At 35.3% G+C, this 21,516-nt stretch overlaps 1 protein-coding gene across 10 annotated transcripts in view; it reads right to left on the bottom strand.

The window, feature by feature from the left end:
• Positions 1-2,921: 2,921 nt before the first annotated feature.
• Positions 2,922-21,516, bottom strand: part of SGCE (sarcoglycan epsilon) — a 69,635-nt gene continuing 51,040 nt past the window's right edge. For 5 of the 10 annotated variants that reach the window (XM_069462712.1, XM_069462716.1, XM_069462707.1 and 2 more), the window contains 6 exons: positions 20,035-20,197; positions 17,452-17,663; positions 16,488-16,514; positions 15,573-15,761; positions 6,281-6,324; positions 2,922-3,457 (listed from right to left, as the gene is read on the bottom strand). In XM_069462712.1, coding sequence (XP_069318813.1) covers positions 3,441-3,457; positions 6,281-6,324; positions 15,573-15,761; positions 16,488-16,514; positions 17,452-17,663; positions 20,035-20,197 — 652 coding nt within the window. In that variant the 3' untranslated portion in view covers positions 2,922-3,440. Of the gene's footprint in view, positions 3,458-5,367; positions 5,403-6,280; positions 6,325-15,572; positions 15,762-16,487; positions 16,515-17,451; positions 17,664-20,034; positions 20,198-21,516 lie in introns of all 10 variants that reach the window. The other 5 variants (XM_069462717.1, XM_069462708.1, XM_069462711.1 and 2 more) reach the window with 2 other exon arrangements.

Below are 21,516 nucleotides of genomic sequence, written 5' to 3'. Positions count from 1 at the left end.
GTAATAAACTGTAATATGCACATGACAGTTTCCGAGTTCTGTGAGTCTTTCTAGTGAATCATTGAACCTGAGGATGGTTTCCAACACAGCTCCTGTAGTGAATTTTTCATTTCAGTTATTTTCCTATTTACTTCAGAATTTCTATTTGTTTTTTTCTTACAATTTCTAGCTCTTTGTTGGTATTTTCTATTTGGTGAGACATTGTTCTCATGCTTTCATATAGTTCTTTAGACATGGTTTCCTTTAGTCCTTTAGACATATTTAAAATAACTGATTTAGTCTTTGTCTAGTAGGTATAACTTCTATGCTTCCTGGACAGTTTCTATTGATTGCTTTATTTCTTGTTTATGGGCCATACTTTCTTGTTACTTTGCATGTTTCATATGTATTTTTGTGTTGGTGAAAACTGGATATTTTAAACAATATGTGAATCCTGTATATTAGATTTTCTTCTCTGCTTCTGCCTCCCACAAGGTTGTTTTGTTACTTTTCTAAACTAATGCTATAAAGTCTAATTTTTTGTCATGTGTGACTACTGAAGTCTCTGCATAGTTATCTTCCATGGTCAGCTAATTAAACAGAGATTTTTTTTCTTTTTCTTAAATTACTTTGCCAAAGGGCTCTGTGTGCATATTGGGTAATGCTTTAAAGACTAAGCCAGGCAGTTGACAAATCTGCCTTAGAGTTGCCACAGAACCTCAAGATCATACTAAGGTGAGAGCATCCAGCCTTCTTAGGTTGCCCATAGTCATCACTTCTGTTCAACATAGTGCTGGAAGTCCTAGCCAGAGCAATCAGGCAAGAGAAGGAAATCAAGGGTATACAAATAGGGAAAGAAGAGGTCAAACTATTTGCTCTTTGCTGATGATATGATATGATATCTAGAAAACCCCAAAGATTCTGCCAAGAGACTCCTGGAATTGATACTTAAATTCAGCAGAGTCTTACGTTACAAAATCAATGCACAATTAATAGTATAAATAAATAAATAAATGGGACCTGATTAAATTAAAAAGCTTCTACAAAGCCAAGAAAACAATCAGTAGAGAGAATAGATAAACTACAGAATGAGAGAAAATATTTTCATGCCATATATCCGATAAAGGGCTAATAACCAGAACAAAGAACTCAAGCAAATCAGCAGGAAAACATCAAGCAACCCCATTAAAAAGTGGGCAAAAGATGTAATGAACACAAGCTTTTCAAAAGTACACTAATGGCCATTAAGCATACAAAAAAAAAAAATGGTAAATGTCTCTAATCATCAAGTAAATGAAAATCAAAACCACAATGAGATATCACCTAACTCCAGTGAGAATGGCTTTTTATCAAACAGTTCCAAAAAAATTGGATGCTGGCATGGATGCGGGGAGAAAGGAACACTTATATACTGCTGGTGGGACTGCAAACTAGTTCAATCTGTATGGAAAATAATATGGAGATACCTCAAAAAACTAAAAGTAGACGTACCATTTGATCCAGCACTCCTGCTACTGGGTATTTACCCAAAGGAAAAAAAGACATTTTATAAAAAAGATACTTGCTCTCACATGTTTATAGCAGCACAATTCACAATCACAAAGTTGTGGAAACAACCCAAGTGCCCATCAATACATGAGTGGATTAATAAAATGTGGTATATGTATACCATAGAGTATTGCTCAGCCATAAAAAAAAAATGGTGAATACCTTTTGTAACAACCTGGATGGAACTGGAGACTGAAAAAGATGTTTTAAGTTCACCATCAAAACCCAGAACTCACCACGTACGTAGTCATTTGCCCACTATGAAAGTATATAGTTGGAACTGAAATCCTCAGCACGTGGCAGAATCTCCATTTATTTTTTACCCATAAAGTAAGAACTATTAGAGTAGCATCAACCAAGGGGAAATTATCTGGACTCTTCCTTCACATCAAAATATTAAGTCAGAGGCCAAGATCACTTTTTGAGGGGGAATGACAGAGATTAAGGCTATTCTCAAAGATTTGTGAGATGTTGGCAATGATTTCTATCCCCATTCAATTTCTCAATACAGTCAGTGCACAAACTGATGCTAACTCCAAACGCATTTTCCAATCCCCAAATGGCTTCTTTACTAGAATAGATGAATAAAGTTACTGACTCCTGATCTGCAGTTCCTGATATGTCAGTCACGCATGACTTTGTTCCTACTTGCTTAGACTACCAGGAACAGTTTGATTTCACCCGGCAGGGGCAACAGTTCATTAATTCTTTGCATCTGTGCCTCAATCTAATACTCTGGAGCCTTAACAACCTTTCCTTCCTCCTAGGACATAACCCTGGCGTAATCCGTTTACAATCACAAGCTGATTACTTCTGGAGAACAGCCAGTGGCAATGCCACAGTTGTCTTGAAGGAGTAAAAGTAAGAGATACATCGTTAAGTCCCACAAGGAAGTGGGGGTGGGGTTCCAATGTCAATGACATGATAGAGTATTCTCCCTAAGTGGAAGACAAGTTGCTGTACGCAATACTAACAGGGAGTCTTTTTCAACTTTAGAATCAGGTTTAGATAGCATTTTTGTGACATCTGACCAATTAACGGGTAACAAGGAAATTGGCCCACAGCACTATAAAGGAAGCTAGTTCAGTCTGCAACAAAAGCTGACCTGCTAGCTGGCCTGATGGCTACACTGATCCTATAGTGTCCATGATGTATGAGGCAGACCAGGATGGTATGAGGAAACTCTGCTAAGCCTTCAATGTAAGAGTTACTGCAGAGGACCCTGGGGTTTTGGAGTTAATCCATGTCACCATTAGCAAGTAACTATTCTCTTTTTGTGTAATAGCTCCTAGCTTCCTTCTAAAACCAAATATTGGATTATGAAGTCAGGTCAGTAAGCAACCTGGGCTGCCCTACATCCAACCAGTGTTATCAGTTCCACAATCCATAAAAAACTAGGTTTACTCCAAAAGATTTCAAGAAGTGGCATATAAAACGACAGGCTTTGTAGTCCAAAAAAGTTAAAGTATTATTTAAATGGATTGCTCACTTGAAACACAGAGCACAAATGTTTTATATATCTACAGGAAACACTTAATAAAATCTTGTTGAAAAAAGATGAACATATAAACCTGTTCATAGCAAGTAAAAGATTCCTACTAAACAGAAGGCAATACAATGCTTTTCTGAAGTAAATCTCACCAGGTATTCATTAATAATATTTATTTTAAAGATCACTTTTTATTATAACAAATATAAAGTCATCAATGTTTTACAAATTGTCAAAAGTGCTTTAAGTACAAAAAAAAATACATTAATAAAATGAAAGTTATGCTGTATTATTTGGTACATACTTAATACTGTCAACATGCACACCTATGCCAGGAAAGCTCATGCATTATTGGAAGAGAAAAGAAGATACAACTGCCATATTGTCTGATTACAAATTCATTGCTTCAGTCAGTTTTCTTTCTTCAGGGATACCATTTACCTGCAATGTGTGAGAATGAATATGAGCATGAGTTAGGGCACGGACACTTTTAGATTTTGAGCAAAACAAATTATGGCAAGGAGAAATTTTCTATCGCCTTAACATAATTTAAAATAATTATATTCCATTATTTCTCTGCATTTGGTTTAAAGACAAAAAACAAAAAAGAAAGAACAAATTCTAAATTAGCCTTCTCCTTCCTGGACCAAAGGTTTTGTATTTCTCAAAAGGTATGGTCTGAAAATTCCTCCCACAATAACCAAAATGGATGAGGTTGACTGCGGGATGTACAGCAGTACCTTTTAATCATGGCTTTTAAAAAACAATCATGTGGGTTGGTAGGGCAGAGAAAATGAGAAAAACCGAAGGGGCAGCAAACCTACTGGCTTGGGCCCAATCCAAAAGGTAATGCTATTGTTAGCTTTTAACTGCTCTATTATCCCAGCTAGTGCTCATGTCCAGGAGTACAACATTAGCAGCTAGTCCATTTCTCAAGCTTTTGATGAGAATTTAAAAGAAAACAACTAACTAAATGAAAGAAACTTCAAAATCTACTCTCCCCTGATCAATTTCATATAGGTAGCTACAAATAAAATTACTTGCTATCCAAGAGACAAACTCTATGCCTAAATTACCTTTATAAAGAAAAATGACATTAGCACAGGGCTTTGAGCTACTTGGAAAAAGCCAGTTATTGTTTCAGGATAATCACGCACAAATGTAGCTGCCTCTCTGTAGTACTAGGACAACCAGAGTGAAAGAACAGAAAAGCTGTTGTACCCACGAAAATACATAAACAGCACTGAATTCACGCATTTGCAGACAGAGCAGAATAATTTAGAAATTGAAAAACACTTTATTTTTTCATTTAAATGAATAGAATAGGAATAAGGAATGTAACTGCCCATTTAGCTCCTGTCTCCAGGAGTATGACTCTAGCTTTCAATGTGTCAGAGGTAGAAACACGAGCTTTCATGATTATAAAAAATGCTAGGGTAGTCTCTCTCCCTTTCACAGTTAGATACTTTGGGGACTCACTGAAAAACAACAAGAACAACAAAACAACCAAGAGGAGATAGTGTACTTTAGTCAATAATATGATCCAAATTGCAGAAAAACATAAGAAAACAAGTAGGTAATAGGCTATAGTGTTAACTAAAAAAGGAGATCAAAGCTTTCTTGACTCAAGCAAAATTGCCTGCGCCCCAAAACCTGTTTTAGAAAATAATTTAGAAAATTAGGTTGAACAACGTAAAATCCCCCTAGGAAAATTCTTGGGCTCTTATCACATTTGCTCAGGCATAAATCGTCCTTGTATTTGGAAATACTCTAAATTACTAAAATGCAGCACACTAACATGTATAATTGCTAAAAAGTCTATGTGCCTATCAAATAAATCGCCCTCATCTCATCTGCTCATGTTTCCTATTTCCCTTAGTGGGTAAGTAAGTAAAATCTGGATTTTTAAAGTACTCAAAAGAAATATTTACTATTTTTTAAAGAAACTTTCTCCCTTCTACTCGCTCCATGTCTGAAATAATTGAGACTCAGAAGACAGACACGTTAGGAGAGAGGGAAGTCTATGAGGTTAATGGAGAAGAAGTTCTATCATTTCCATTGCAGAAATATGCTTTTAAAATTTTTCCTCTTAAAAAAGTAGGCATGAAATTGGAGGTAGTAGGACTCATTTATCTTTTTTTCTCTTTAGGTGACACATATTTATAGCAAAGTTTGTTCCCTCATCAATCTCCTGAATGCTTACAAAGTAGCACCAACCACATCAATATATCGAACAGTCTTGTTGAAACACGTTAGCATTTAATTAAAACAAGTCATCAATATTGTAGGAAAAAATTCTGATAAACATTGTTTCATAATTAAAATCTGATGAACAACTTCATTATACTTGCCTCAAATCTTTGAAAAGTTGTCAAACGAAAATCTCCTTAAATTCCCGAAAGCAGTAATAGAGAAGATAATTTTTGAATGAAAATATCCAATACATTTCTATATGTCCCTGAAGTTTTTAAGAGAGGTACTTAATAGCTTCCCTACCACAATGCCACTTATTCATAGTTTGAATTCCACATCCAACTTACATTTTTAAAACTTTTTTTGCTTTTCCAAAAGAGCTACAAAGGCATTACTGGTTGCCTGGCAATTAGAACTAAGAATCAACCACTAATTAGAAGACAATCGTGAATAAGTTATCTACTCAGTATTGAGATGAATGAAATAATTGGCTGTGGAAAATTTTTAGGGACACTTGAAAGAAATAAACTTAAAGAAAGCAAGTCTCAGGGAAACAGAATAGTCCAGGGAGAATTGGCCACCATCTTGTTGTCACTGGTCATGTTATAATAGCTTTTTAAAGCGGCTTTAAAGCCAGGCCAACCATTTCTCATTTATCCTCCTGAAGCCTCAGTGATTAGTCACAATGGTTTCCTTTTGTAAGAGTCAGTTTCAAGCTGCTCACTTACTGAGACAAATCCTGGATGCATCCAAGCTAAGAATCTTTCATACCAAGGGGAAGAATGGGGAGCTTCTCTGAAGGAAGGGGATTTTATTCAGTCTTCCTTAATTAGACAGGACCTACATGGATGCTTTTGCTCTAAGATCATTTACCCTGTGTTTATCATTCGGATGCCAATCTACGTAATAATCTAAGCTATTATTCTGAGGTTCTATGTCTGATTAAGGAATGACACAACTGTTTTGCCTTACTTGGTGAAGCTAAAGCTTCATAAATTCTATAGTGCTATCATTATCTTTTAATCTATCAGCTTCATCCATAAACATCAACTTATTACTCCTAGTACTCACCTGTAGTCTGCTGTTGGGGAATCTGAGTCTGATGGGGCACGTTCCTAGAAATGATTAACATTTTTTGAGTAAAATTGTTATTTGTTTACATGCATGTAAATAGAAAGCAGACATATTAGAATGAAAAACTTTACAGGTAAATGTGACCCCAGACCATGTGAAACAGCATTAACTCCCCCTCCCCATTCATGAGTTTATGGATGAGGACTGAAGCCTGAGGAGCATAAATAATAACAATATTTGATGACATTCATGGAATTCTTACTACATGCTATACTCTAAAGTCTAAACTATCTCACAACAACCTTAAGAGAGACATAAGTATTATTATTTTCCCCATTTTACAGATGAGGAAATAGGCTTAAAGGTCTATGGACACATAGCTAGGAAGCAGTGGATAAAGATGTGGACACAGTGACTCCGCAGCTTGTGCTCTTAACTTGTACACTTCCAGCTCTAGGTCTGAAACACATGCACACACTCACACATTCTTACGGCACAATGTATAAAACAACTACCTTCATTCACTATCCTGAACCCGTGCTCGTTTCTCTTCATGCCAGGGAGTGACTCTGGCCATCCACCCAAATGCACTCGTCAAAATGCTGAAAGCATCCTTGACCCTTCCTGTTCCTCAGTCCCCACATTCAATCACTTGGGAGCTTTTGACATTTCTCCTCTATTTGAATCTGTCCCTTTCTTCCCCATCTCAATTGCTAACTTGGTTGAAGCCATCATCATTTCTCACTTAGATCCTTGTAACTGGTCTGACTTACTTCCTTATTCACATTCTTGCCCCCTTATAATCTACTATGCACACCGCTGTAAGAATAACACAAATCTGATTAAGTCATTCAGACAACACATGCTTCAATATTTCACTGTATCTTTCTACTAATTAAGTTTCTAGCTTCTTAGTGTGACCTAGAAGGCCATCACTGTGTCTGGGCCCTACATGGAGTGCCCCCTGTTTGCTTGAAATAGACAACCACCCACCATAGCTACTACCATGGCCTACACCCAACCAGCTCCCATTTGTTCTTGCAAACTCAACTCAACAATCATTACAGCAGACAGGTACTACTCTTATGATTTAAAAATTCCCACAAGGAATATTATTAAAAATCTTAACATACTATTTTTAATTTAAAAAATAACATCTCAAGAACCACCTCCCTATGCATCCTCATTCTCTAAGCAACCCCCAGTTAGGTTACCACTTAGCATACTTTCCTACACATGCTGATTGTCATTGTATTTCTCTGCAAATATTTAACTGCCCCAAAGTGCCTTAACAGTAAGAACTATCTTATTTTGTTAAATATCTCCAGCAGTAAGCATACAATGTGTTTTGAATGAATACATGCAAAAGTGAAGATTTACAAAGACTCACATAATACACGTTTATTAACATACAGATACAACCACTTATTTTCAAATTCTGGTATTAAAATTAGTTTATGAAAATATGCACTTTGGTTCTGTGTGGAAGAAACTCTTTGGAGTCAGCCTCTTGCTACAGAGGTTTGATCCAAGCTAGGGATTTGCAAGGTTTTTTGTTTCAGCAGTAGAATTCCTTTTAATTGAAATCCTAAGCAGAACTCTGACATACAAAAGAGATAAATGTGAGGTTGCCTGGGTTGAAACAAGGGAGCTAGGAATCCTGTCTGCTTTGTTCCCTTTGTATCACATGCTGGCCCCTACAGCATTTCTAAGAAACCTCCAAAAAAGAGTTTGAAAACCACTGATCTGAATTATTTCAGTCACGCAAATATTATGTTCCAAATACAAAGATTTAAAGTGGAAAACAGGGCATGCTAGTCAAATACTGTTTAAACTCTTAATTTAATCTGTAGTTAACATTTTCAAGTGACTCTTTTAAAATTTTCAGTTCCATTTTAAATATATTGCTAAGAAAACAAAAAAAATCCATTCTAATTCAATTTTAGGAAGTTACTTAATATTAATAATTAATTCCAATGATCATATTCTTTTTTGCTATTACTTAGCCCTACTTATCCTTAGATGGTCTAAGAGAGTATTTCTTTTGGTTTGTTTGTTCTTTCAGTATTTCACACAATGTATTTATATTGGTTTTGGTTGTGAAAGTAAAAAGATAAATTTATAAACCACAAAAGGGAAATAAGTTCTAGATTTTAAGATGGAAAAGTAAACATCTCTACTACAGAAGTCAAAATGCAACTACAAGGCATCTAGGGTGGGGGGGGAGGATGTGTTTTATTTTAACTACTCAGATACAACTGATTTGGGTCTACTCTACATTTAAATTAATACAGCACACACTCTACCTACACACACACACACACACACACACACACACACCCAGGTGCACGCGCTCCACAGCACTTCCTCATTCCCTATCAGCTCTAGCTTTACCTAGCCTATTAACAAATTAAATCAACTCATTTTGACAAAACACAAAAAGCAAAGAGGACAAAGAAAGCACAAAACATAGGTGCTCTAACACAGGTGGTGGCTGGTAAACAAAGGCACAGGCTTTTCAAAAGCCCAAGATCAAGGATACCCCAAATTCAAAATCAATTATTTGGATGAGGTGGTTGGGACCCCCCTCTCTTGTTGGCCCTCCCAACCGATCCTTCTGTGAAATACAGCCTGAAAACCACTGATCAAACCACTCAATCCATGCCCTGTCATTTCTTCTCTAGACTCCATTTTATTCCCTCTTCTGCTACATTGATTGCTAAACCTTCTAAATCACAATGGGCTGGGCTAGGTGAAGGGAGATGGCCGCACACAAACTAGCAATAAACTTGGAGAAGACCCATAAAAAGGCAGTTGTGTGTATTATACTGATTTAGGGATATAAAAGCATCTGAAGTGCATGTTCCAATTAGTTAAGTTTGAATGAGGCACATGCACTCCTTGCAATTTCAACTGAAACTTAGATGAGTTCTATCAAAAGTATTTATGTGTGCAAGAAGGTGCTTAACCAAAAAAAAAAAATGTTGAGACTCCCCAGAGTCTCCAAGGTGTGCACACATAGCTGTTTTTGTGGCTGCCCAGACTTGTGACTAACTGTGAGCCTGTGAGTGTTAGAGTGTTAATACATCTGTGATGGGCATATTTGAATGTATTCCCTTTAAAAGTTGAAGGGATGTACCTCATAGGAGCACTGCTTCAGGCATACTGGAAAAATGCTTACAACTAACTCTGCTAGAGTTAAGACACACAGCATGCAGGAAGAAAGCAGGAGCATTTCCATGTTTGGTGAGAGCAGGAAGCTAAAGGCGACTGCACAGGAGAGAGGGGGTTGACTTCAAACCGAGGCCCTATAATCCTTCAAATAAAGGACCATAATAAAGTCATAAAACCACTGAGAATAATTAAGTTATTAATGGACTAACTGAAAGGTTATTACGTGTAAACTGCATTATGTAAGAAATTTAAGAAAACTGTAATTCTCTAAATTATTAGCATTATTTTCTAATTTTATTCCCATTAATTACATGCAGTTAAATAGAACATTGTGTAAATTAGTCATTGCATAACCTTCTTTCTTTAAGAAAGCAAAGGCAATAACTTGCAAATTAATAATAAGTGATTTGGGGGAGCACACAATTATTTGTTATTTGTACAACCGTTTTAAGGTAATTTGACATTCTTGGATACCCTGTAGAGTAATTCTATGAGTAAGGTTGATGATTATTAACTGATTATATTGCTACTTGCTTCAAGATCCAAAAGTAAAGTGATTTGAATAAAGCCACAGAATCTGTGCCAGAGTTGAAAGAAAATGACATTAGTTATGTGGAATACAAAACACTTCTCTTTTGAATTAGTATGGAGTAATTTAACAATAAGATATAGTATATATTTTTGGAATTGAATGGCTCTGAAATATCCTTGGCTGCTTGACACTTCCTGTCAACAGTAAACCATTATCTTGGTCCCCTGAAACACTGTCTTCAACAGACACTTTTATTAAAACCTAATTTTTTATTTATAGAATTTTACCATCAAGTTGGTTCTCATTATTAACAAAGGGAGGACAAATGGAAAAATACTTAAATAAAAGCTAAAATGATTAGACACTATCTTTAATTAGAAGACTTAATTCTACTTTTATACTTGTTAATTTGCAAAAGATTAAGCACAACCTACCTCCTGTTTTGAGGTAGACCTAATTATCCTGGATTAGGTGTTTATGTTTAGAATAATGAATATGAAAAACTTTTGTACAGCCAATTAAAATCTTCCTGGAAAATGTGTGGGGCACCTTCCCTGTTATTCATTACATAAGGGTCTTCCACAGAGATGCCCCCCAGTCAGGAAAAATCAATCGGTACTGATGTTGGTATGAAAAATGAATAATGAGGAGGCAGATCTTCTCCCAAAAGGCAACAAAATTCATTAAATTTAATAATACACTTTTTTAAAGAAAATCAAATATTTGGGATCGGCCAGTCAATGTGCTTTTCCTCAAGCATAAAATTGCAAAGATGACTATGATTTCTCAGTGGTTTTTAGCTTGTCCAGGTTTAGCATTTTTCTGTCCCACTCAGGCATTGTTTTCTGATTATCACTCATCTCTCATTTCACACCATTTTCCTCAGGCAGTTAGTTTAAGGAGGTGTGGAAAAGTCTGGAGGCTGATAAACATAAACCCACAAACAGCCCCAACCTTCCAAACCAGGTGCATGGACTGCCTCTCTCTCACAGTTTCACACAGGGGAATTTAGGAGAAATGGTTCTCCTTTTAAAAGCACATGGAGGAGTGTAAATAACAATCCTTCCCCTTCCCCCCTGCCCCCACCTGAAATACCAGAGGCTCTGGGTTTCCTGATTTTAAAACCTAGTCCTTTAAGTATTTAAGTCAGGGATTCTCAACCTTTTTTCTTTCTCTACCATGACATACACTTCCATCAGACTCCAAATCCCCAGACTTAGAGCCCCGGGATCTGTGTCGTCCGTATTGTAAAGGCTCCACAGATTCTGACATGTAACCTGGTTTGAGAACTCGCCTAGACTCTCTCTCAACATTCCTTTTAGGACTTAAAATTCTATGACTTGGAATTTAATTTTGTTTCATTTAAATAATTACAAAGGTTAATCTTTGGGGTACATCAGTCAAATCTGTAGTAGATTTTTGATGTTAAGCCTTTGGTCACAAACGTAACCCGCAATCCACCACAATGATACTTCGGCAAAGCCAATTTACTTTTAAGAATTACTTTATAATGTGATTTCCAGAAATGAATTGTAGTAAGTAAGGGGCATGCCTACAGAGGAAAAAATTTTAGTTAGTGGAAACATTTATTCACTGAGCTACAAAGATAACTAAGTCCACATACAGAAAACCCAACTAAGAGAGGGGATGGGCGGCCTTCTACAGAATAGCTGGCTAGTGGCTAGTGTTCCTCAAGACTGCCAAGGTCATGGGACACGAGCAAGGTCTACGGAACTGCGCAGACCAGAGGAGACCTAGGAGACAGGATTATTGTGTTCTAGATAGAATCCCGGAACAGAAAAAGGACGTTAGTGAAAAAACTGATGAAATCTGAAAAACATGTGAAGTCTAGGTAATAGTGAAGTATCAATATTGGGTTCTCTATTGTGACAAATATACCACGGTACTGTAAGATGTCGGATGTTGACAATGGGAGACACTAGCCGAGGGGTATCTGGGAGCTCCTTGTATTATCTTTACCACTTTCTTGTACCTCTAAAATCATTCCAAAATAAAGATTTTATTAAAGGATGAAAACATTAGCAAAATGAAATGAAATTGCCCTTACATTTCTAGACGATGTGATAATTTTAACAGCCTAACTATTTACATTGTCTCTGTAATTTGAAAAGCAAAAGAAATACTGTACAAAATGAAACCCTTCCTTTCTGAGCATGTGCTATGTCTGCAGGTTCTGCCCGGGCTTCCCTTTCCACCACCCCTTTATTCACTTTGCTTGTAACCCGAACCGGAGGTCCCTGTGAGGCCAATGGCCACACTATCTACCGCAGACTATCAGGATAGGCAAATAATCTAATCTCAGTTCTAACCTAATTCAGCTTTGTCTCTTATCAACGCCTCTAATTTATCATCGCAAATGATTAAACATTTTTCTGCCGACTAATTTATGGTGCCGGTCTGGAGCTCTGTGAAGCATTCTACTATTAAATAAAAAGAAAATATTACTATGTAGTCGATAACTGCGGCAGCCCCTCATTATAAAATTGGTTTAAGTTCTCTGAGGCAAACTGACTTGTTTAAAAGACCAAACTAGTTTCTGTGCAGCTTTGAAAGAACGCTTGAATATCCTTGAGTCTCGCTTACAAGCCAACATAAACCTTTTGCCGTATCCTTATGCCTGAATATTTCTGGTGTCAAGTCTGAAGAATAAACATGAAATCCTGTTGTTGGCCAAATTGTTTGTGAATGGTAAATTCAGTGCCCTTAGTATGAATATGTGAAGGTGGAGTGCATGCCCCTTCAAGAAGGGTTAATTAACAAGTACAAGGCAGCATTATCCAAGCTTATAACTGGTTATCCCATACTGTAATGCCTCATCAAATATAATATCTCATTTTAATCTTGAGAATTCAGTTCAATCCAAATGACCAAAATATTTATATGTGTCTACTTGGTGCTAAAATAAAACTTTAAACACACAGCTATATTTCTCAGGTAAATAGCAAAAGTTGAATTTATGTAAAGAACAGCTATGATGAACATGATACAATAAATTCTCTATTATCTGGCATGGTTGAAAAATAAGGTTAATCACATATTCTGGCTTATAGAGAGTTACCATAGAGACCGTGCACATATTATCCATTTCCAAGAATAAAAGAAAGATAATATATACTCAAAGCTGAAACGACACCGAATGTAATTTAATTTTCCTCTGATGAGTCAGACGCACTTGATGATCCTGCAGTGCCTCAGAATAATCACTGTGAACATCATCAATTATCTATGTACCCTATTTATATAGAAGTGCTAGTTAATGGAGCTTTTCCATTAGCAGAAATCTGAATAATATGAAGGTTTTCTGGACTTAAAGATACATATATGTTGAAATTGTTGCAAGTTCAATATAATAGCCTATTGCATTTACAAATAGAGAGATTTGATCAACATAATGACAGTCCTGATGGGGTTATGGTAGAACCAGGAAGATGCATTTGGTTGTGAACTAGAGAGAAAATTTTGTTTTGCTGGAATATTAGTAGCAATGTTGCAAAAATCCTAACTATAGGGAATCAGAATAATTTTTAAGGAGCTATTCGTATTCTCAAGATATATGGTTAGAAAGGTGTCTAAAAAATGATAGTGGCCTTTCTTCCTCCCTTAAATTTCACTAGCCATAGAGTTTTACTGATATCCAAACATATTCAAGTTCCCCTATGCATTACAATAAATAGTTTTGTATTCTAAAATTTTATAGCATTGTTACTTTGTCAATAGAAGCATTTCTCAAACTGTTTTTTGAAGTTACCTATACTGACATTTTCCCATGGATTCACAAAGTATATCAACACACTTGTCTGAGGGTCTGAGAAATCTTGTAGCTTAAAAAACAAACAAAATCTGTTTTCCAAGTGTATTTGCCCATTTCTTTTTTTTTTTAAGAGACAAGGTCTCTCTCTGTCACCCGGGTTGGAGTGTAGTATGGCAATCACAGTTCACTGTAGCCTCGAGCTCCTGGGCTCAAGCAATCCTCCTGCCTCAGCCTCCCAAGCAGCTAGCACATGCCTTCAAAGCTGGCTAATTTTTTAAAAAGTTTTTTGTAGAGATAGGGTTGTTCACTATGTTGCCCAGGCTGGCCTAAACTCCTATTCTGAAGTGATCCTCCCGCCTCTCATCAGCGCACCAGTGCATCCTAGTAAACCGGGTTGTACGATGACCTATAACGGATGCGCCACTGACCACTGGAGAACATAGACATCCATCCTTTCCGTTCAGTACAACTAAATTTTGTAACTTTAATATTTATATCCCCGATATGTTAATGTTTTCAAAACTCAAAATTTTAAATATATGCAATTTTCAACACTGTAATAGGACTTATTAATCTCTCTCTTTCTCTCTCTCTCACACACACACACACACACACACACATAAACACATCCTTGGTCTATACAACTCTAATGTAAATAATATTCGAGAACTTTATGAAAATACCCATAATACTTTTGGATTTCTAAAGTATTGTGGACAGATGTATCTAGTCTATACTACTCATATTACTATTTACTCTTCAAATTACCACATGTATTCCACCTGGTTACAAAATAAGCGCTCTCAATGGGAAAACGTGTACCCAGCATAGTTCCCAGATAAATTTTTAATCAATAATAAGCATTTACTTTTGTACCATATCCTAAGGGGTGTGTGTGTGAGAATGAGCAAAAGAGAGAGAGAGAGACTTTTTTTGCATAGCCATTCTACCTACAAAAGTAAAATGAAAAAGAGAACCTTAAAAGCCAACTTTGTGACTTCTAGTGCTTGGGGCAATTGAATTCAACCCATTTTAACATATGGTTAAAAAGAAAAAGCCATATTCTTAAAAATAAACGATAGTTTTACCCATCATTCCCTTATATCAAAATCTAGCTTCTAGGCACATGACATGGGTTCTTAAGAGCAACTGTGCTCACTGCTCCCCTGTACCTTCCCCTTACAAAGTCTTCTTCCAGGCTTTCTGACTGCCGTCCTCCCAGCACTAGACAAGGTTTGCACTAACAAAAGGGGTATTTATAGCCCAAACTGGAACTACTTGTTTTAATATACAAGCAGATCACACACACACACACAAAACTAAACCCTAAAAACCCTTTGTTTCACCCTGAGGCAAAAAATTTAGATTCCATAGGTCTATATTAATAAAAAATTTTTAAAAGGGTAACAAAGCCAAATAATTCTAACAATATCTCTGAAAAATTAATCAGTTTGACACGCTTTAGGATATGCTTCTTTTTTCACAATTAACTCATCTTTGAGCAAACATACATGTTCGTTTATTATCATTGTCAGTTTCTTAAATATTAAGGTAAATGTGTTCATGCTTGGATTACTGAGGTGGAAAAAATAAAGCATTTCCTGAAAGGAATTCTATTGTACTTGTGTCAGGACAGTGGGGATGGGATTTACACTATCAACATCCTTTTGGTATTTTTTTCTTCCAGTTATAAACAAACAAACAAACAAACAAACAAAACACAACAGTGAATGCTCTGGTCTTTACAGACATTAGTCTGTAAAAAAAATATACATGCACATTCGCAATTACGGCTCCGAGTGGATACTTACTGCTGCGTTTGCATCAGAGGCATGTTAGTGCTATCATAGTTGTCTGTGTGCAGAGGAGGTATGATTTCCCCAGTTACAGGGTGAAACACAGGAAGGGTTGACAGCGGCCATGCTATCTCTCTATTCTTGGACATGTCTCGAAGCTCCTTGGTGGATTTTTGAATAGCACTGTGATGAACCAGCTGGATGCTAGGTCAAAAAGAAATAAAACAACATATGTTTAAAATTGCATATTAGCCTCACGGATCATCAATTTGAAAAAATTATGAAATATATTTTTTCTTTTAAAATAACAAGACATTATTGCATTTTGGGCATTTTACAAATTATCTCACAAAGAGATACATCTCATATACTTTTAACACAGCAAAACTAAGAATTATAAACTGATTTTTAAATATATAAGTCTTTCATTAAACTAAGCTATGAAGCATCGTGTTAATATTATAGCCCTAAGTAACAAACTAGTTTTCTATTTATTTTCTACAGTTAAGATAGCTTTTATATTGTTGCTTCTGGTGGGGCATTTATAAATACTCACAGAAGTTTCATTTTATGGTAGGGTATTACTGTAGATTCTGGAAAACTTGTATGAAAGGTCTTTTCATCTGTTCTCTGGTTTACAGAAATGCAGATTGGGAAATCACATAATATAAATGGCAAGTTAATATTCTGAATCTGAAATATTTTAGGTTTAATTTTTTATCTATGTAATCTTAGTTTTTGAACCCTTTTTAGTTTTGGTTTCTACCCCTCCTAAATATCTCTATTTAGAAAGCAGCTTTCACATTTATAAAATAAACTATGAAAGATGATGAATGAAAAAAAAGCATGACACACATGTATGGAGCATGATGGGCAACTGATAAGTGGAATAAAAATGATAAAGAAAATAACAGGAAAGAAGACACTTACTCTGGTGTTTGCATGTTTCTCTTTTCCCTAGAAACAAAACAAAATTTATGAATTAAATAATAGCATTGATATTTGGAACATTAAGACTATATGCTCATGGGATCTTGCATGATGTGGAAATGCTGACATTGTTACTATTAAATGCAACCAGGCAGCATTTGCCACCAGGTTTATGACATTACTTGGATGAGTACACATACAGCGATGGAATACTGATGAGAAACACATAGAAAAATGGAAAAAAAAATGGAGATTAAGAATCAGCTCTTGATTGAAATAAATTCTATGACATAATGAAATCAGGCTACATGTAAAATGGAAGAATTTGCTACTTGCTGCTTTATTAATCTTTTATCCTTTGCTTTGTTATCCTGACTTCCAGATAATCTCAGGAGATTATCTTAATTGACATAGATGTCCTGAAAGTACTAACTATTCATGAGGTGAAGACTCATTACTCAAATTATACCTTATTCTTATTAATTTACTCCTAAATTGCTTTTTTAAATATGTTTTAAACATTTAGATTATGTCACCCTGTTTGACAGCAGAAAGATTTCAGGAAGAATTCTGACCATCACTCCTGATCAAACTAAGACAATTTATTTATTTAAAATGCAATTACCATGTCAATAGATTCTGAAGTCTCTGCTCACGCAAGATGCCTTGTATAACCAAAATATCTAGCCTTAATTATTCTTCGGTCTGTTTTACCAGCATGAATTTACATCAAGCATTAATAATTTCTGAATAAAGTAATTATATCTCCTAATTTGATTTACCAGATTCAAAACTATTTTAATTCATTTTACAGGAATAAAGTGCTGCAGTTTAACTTGAACACATTTTCAATTCATTTATAAAGGATTTTATGAACTAAATGAAACTTTGCTTTTAACGGAAAATTCTATGTTATTATCTTAGCAGGCTCTCTAATTTTTTATTAATGTTTTAAAGTACTCACACGCCTTCCCGTCGGCAGCACATGATATAAGCAAGTATTAGGAAAAGGACCAGTGCTACTGCCGAGGGCACAGCCAGTGTAATTAGGAAATCCGTGTAATAGTCTCTGCTTTTCAAAGAATCGGAAGGGGGTTTGTACTCTCCACCATCAGGTAAAATCCCCTCTCCACGAATCACTTCCTGATAGGTGGACACTTGCTTTGTTTTATCAACCTGATGCAAAAGAAGACAATTACACATCAAATTAATAGGTGCAACATTGTGAGATTTTATGATCTGGAAACACCAAAACATTCTTTGACAAATTATCTAAAAAGCCATCTTTTCCAATTACTTTATCACCTTGAATTTGCAATTATTTATTGCAGCTAGAGAAAAGTAACGAATGACAGTAATATAAAGAAAGGCTTTATCTTGCCTGCTTTCTATGCCCTTCCTACAACATGAATACATACACATATTTGTATACATGCATAATATATATGTGTGTGCATGTGTATGTAGTTGTTGTCCACTATTATATAAATTTCTTATTTCTTAGTGACAAACCTCTAGTGCAGATGTTCACAAACCTCAACTGGCTGATGACCAGGTATGCACGTATGGTTTCTAAATTTTGTAAAAGAGAAAGGAAGAAAACTCACAGACAATTTCCAAATGTGTTATCCTTGATCTTTCTGCTATCCAGCTGACAAGTAAGTTTTAGGAAAGATAGTCTAAGGAACATGGAGCATAGTCTAAGAAACATGCTATAGTCTTACTAAATTCTATTCCAGGACCAAAAAATGCCCAACACTTAAACTAAGTTAATTTATCTACACTGAACTGAACTGCCTTCACCGAGTTGCATTTAATTATGCTAAGGTTTTTTATTGTAGGACATTAAAAATGTAGCCATATGAAATTTGTTACTACATTTGCTACTGAAAAAAATGTTGAGGAGAATTACTTGTAGCACTGCTCAGTATCCTCTCCCAGAAAAATCCACTTGAAGAATTTTGTTAATACAGTGCTGGTAAAAACTTTGTTTTCTGCCAAGGAACTGATGCTCTGCCTCCTCTTTAAAAACGAGAACTAAATAACTGATGAATTTCCTTTTTTGTCCTACACATGAGGAGGCTTGTTGTCAAGCATGATCTTATGCTTATTTTGGGGGGTAAAGTTTAGGTCCTGATTTTCCATTTCTGTTATACTTTATTACGTTTACTATATGATGCTTTTATTTAAGTCTTCTGAAATATTTCATGGTAAGATGTGGAATATATATAATTATATGTAAAATAAAAAGTAAAAATTCCCAACCTTTCCATTTACGAAGACTTACCACATAAAAATCTTCAAAGCACATGTCATTTTTAAACTTTTAGAAATTAGATAATATTCCTAAACATAAACTCCTTTTACAGTACAACCACAAGTAAAATAGAGTTGTTACGTCCTGTCATCTGCCGTCTCTGGGGAGAGGACCCTATTTAAGCTAGGATAGCAGCTTCCCAGTCTCCTGCACCCTTCTATGATTAGCACCATGACTAAAATGCAAATTTTTACAAATTTGCAAATTTACCTGTAATACACATAAACCACAAGTTAATAATTTTACTTGATTTAAGAAGGCAAAGAAAGACCATTATTTTTCTAAGACACAAGGGACATGAGAAGAGTCCAAGGCAAAAGGCCAAAAGGGATGCTAAGTGTTGCAATGTGAGTAATATGTTCTCCAATATTGAATCCTGGAAGGCTGCCTGCAGTTGGCTCTCTAAGACATGAAGTGATAGTTGTGTTTATGTGTCAATAACTTTGTTCAAATGTCAACTTTAAACTTAGATCTAATTTACTCACCACCAATCATAGAGTTGACAGAGTTAAATCTAAAGGTCACTAAAAAGTTAAAACAACTCTCCTACCTTTCAGATAGCAGGATCAAAATATTATATAGAGAGACATAATATAAAATATAAATTTAAATATAAAATATTATACATATATTACATATATATGAAACCTTACTTTTTCCTAAATCTTTTAACATGCAAATTAAAAAGTGGTTTGGGAAGAAATATTAAATGGTTATGAACTGTAGGTAAGATTCTAACTTTTTTCACTTGGAATTATTTCTTGTTCTTTAAACTTTCCCTAAAATTTGAGTTTTCAGGACGTTGAATCATTAGCACAATGTTGCTTTATTTTCAGAGTTACTATTGTACCACATTCTCTCCTGCCAAAGTGGGGTTGTGGTGGCATATTTAAGGAGAAAAGTTCTGCACATATCACACTGACTCCATAATCCCTGCTGATTTAGCAGCTACCTGGATGTCCAGAGGGTTCATCTGGACCACCTGCCAAGCTAATCCAGACTCAGCAACCAGTCAAGGGTAGAGTGAGTACAAAAGTGGAGATACTGTTTCCTAAATGGATGTACTGTTGACAAGCTTACCAAATCCTTAAAGTCAAGGGAAGTCAATTGCAGTTAACAAAGTAAACCCAGGATTTGTTCTTAAAAGCAATTCAGGTTTTTGTCAAATGTTATCTCCAGCCACATCACCCTTAATTACATCTGCAAAAATAAAATAAAACAAAAACTCACCAATGAAATTTTGCACCAGTCTATGTAAAACTGAGTACGAAATTTTTTATCACATGTTATTACAGGCTCCATTTCTTGACTGCATCTCAGTTGATTCTGTGGATTTTCAACTTCTCGTAAACAAGAAGAAAATGGGACATCGGCACCAACCATGACATAAACGCTGTAAAAATGTGAAACTTTCAGGTTATCCTTTAAGAAAATTAGAAACACTAAAATAACAACCTACCTTGAAAGCAGGATTTATCCTTTTGAATTGAGGGATTAACTAGAATTATCCCTTTGGTAGAGGACTAGGCTTTAAAAGCAGCGATTCATGTAAGGGCTTCCTTTCATTCATTCCTTTATTCAACCAATATTTACTGAGTGCTTTGCTGTACCAAATACTCTTTCCATTCAATGTTAATTTCTAAAAAATTTTATTTCATCCCATTTATTTTTATTAAAAATAACCATGTATCATATTCTGATTACTGTTTTTGGCAGACTGCATACCTTAAAAAATTCTTAATGTAAATTGTATAAAAAATAACCCTATTGCTAATATATTAAATAATTTTAAGTAATAAATCTTCACTTGATTTTAGTATAATAAGATTGTGAAACTATAGCCCTGGAAGTATGGAGCTTTAGATAGACTTTGCTATTTTACCCAACAGTTCTGTCAGTTCTTTTACCAAACAAACCTCTATATGCTTGGTCTCTCATTAGAAGGGCTCTCAATCTCTTATCTAAGATATTAATGTAAGAGAAAAATTATCGTTTGGTGAACACAAACAAGGCACACAAAATTTATTTTCTTAGTATGTATCTTAGCAATTATGAGGCAAGAATCTACTTAATTGCCTAACAAGAATTCATAATAAAGCAAGATAGTGATAACAGCATTTAAATAATCTTGGAACAGCCTGAGAAGACAGGAGTCTCACTGACCTTTCAAAAGAAATGAGAAAACCAGGAAATTACTCTTAGTAAATATTACTTCTTCTCATGACAATGTTACAGCTACTTATGAAATGAAATAAAACCATCAAAATTCCAGCTGCCTTTTTTGCAGAAATTGACAAACTGATTTAAAGTTCATATGGAAATTTAAGGAACCCAGAATAACCATACACACACAAAAAAATCTTGATAAAGAAAAACAAATTTGGAAGGGTCATAATTCCCAATTTGAAAACTTAAAGTTACAGTAGTCAAGACAGTGAGGAAAAGGCATTGGGACAGACATACAGATCAATGGAATAAAATTGAGAAATAAACTCTCATATTTAGTAAATTGATTATTTTCACAGGTACCAAGATAATCAAGGGGGAAAGAATCGTCTTTACAACTAATGGTGCTAGAACAACCAGATAACCACATAAAAAAGAATGAAGTTGAGCCTCCTACCTCACATCATATATAAAATTAATCCACAATAGATCAAAGAGGACTTCTGGTTTCCAATATAGCATATAAGAAGCTTGGAAGTAAACACT

Source organism: Eulemur rufifrons, chromosome 29, assembly GCF_041146395.1.
Source record: "Eulemur rufifrons isolate Redbay chromosome 29, OSU_ERuf_1, whole genome shotgun sequence".
Taxonomy (NCBI): Eukaryota; Metazoa; Chordata; class Mammalia; order Primates; family Lemuridae; genus Eulemur; species Eulemur rufifrons.
This window is presented reverse-complemented; position numbering and strand designations above follow the sequence as displayed.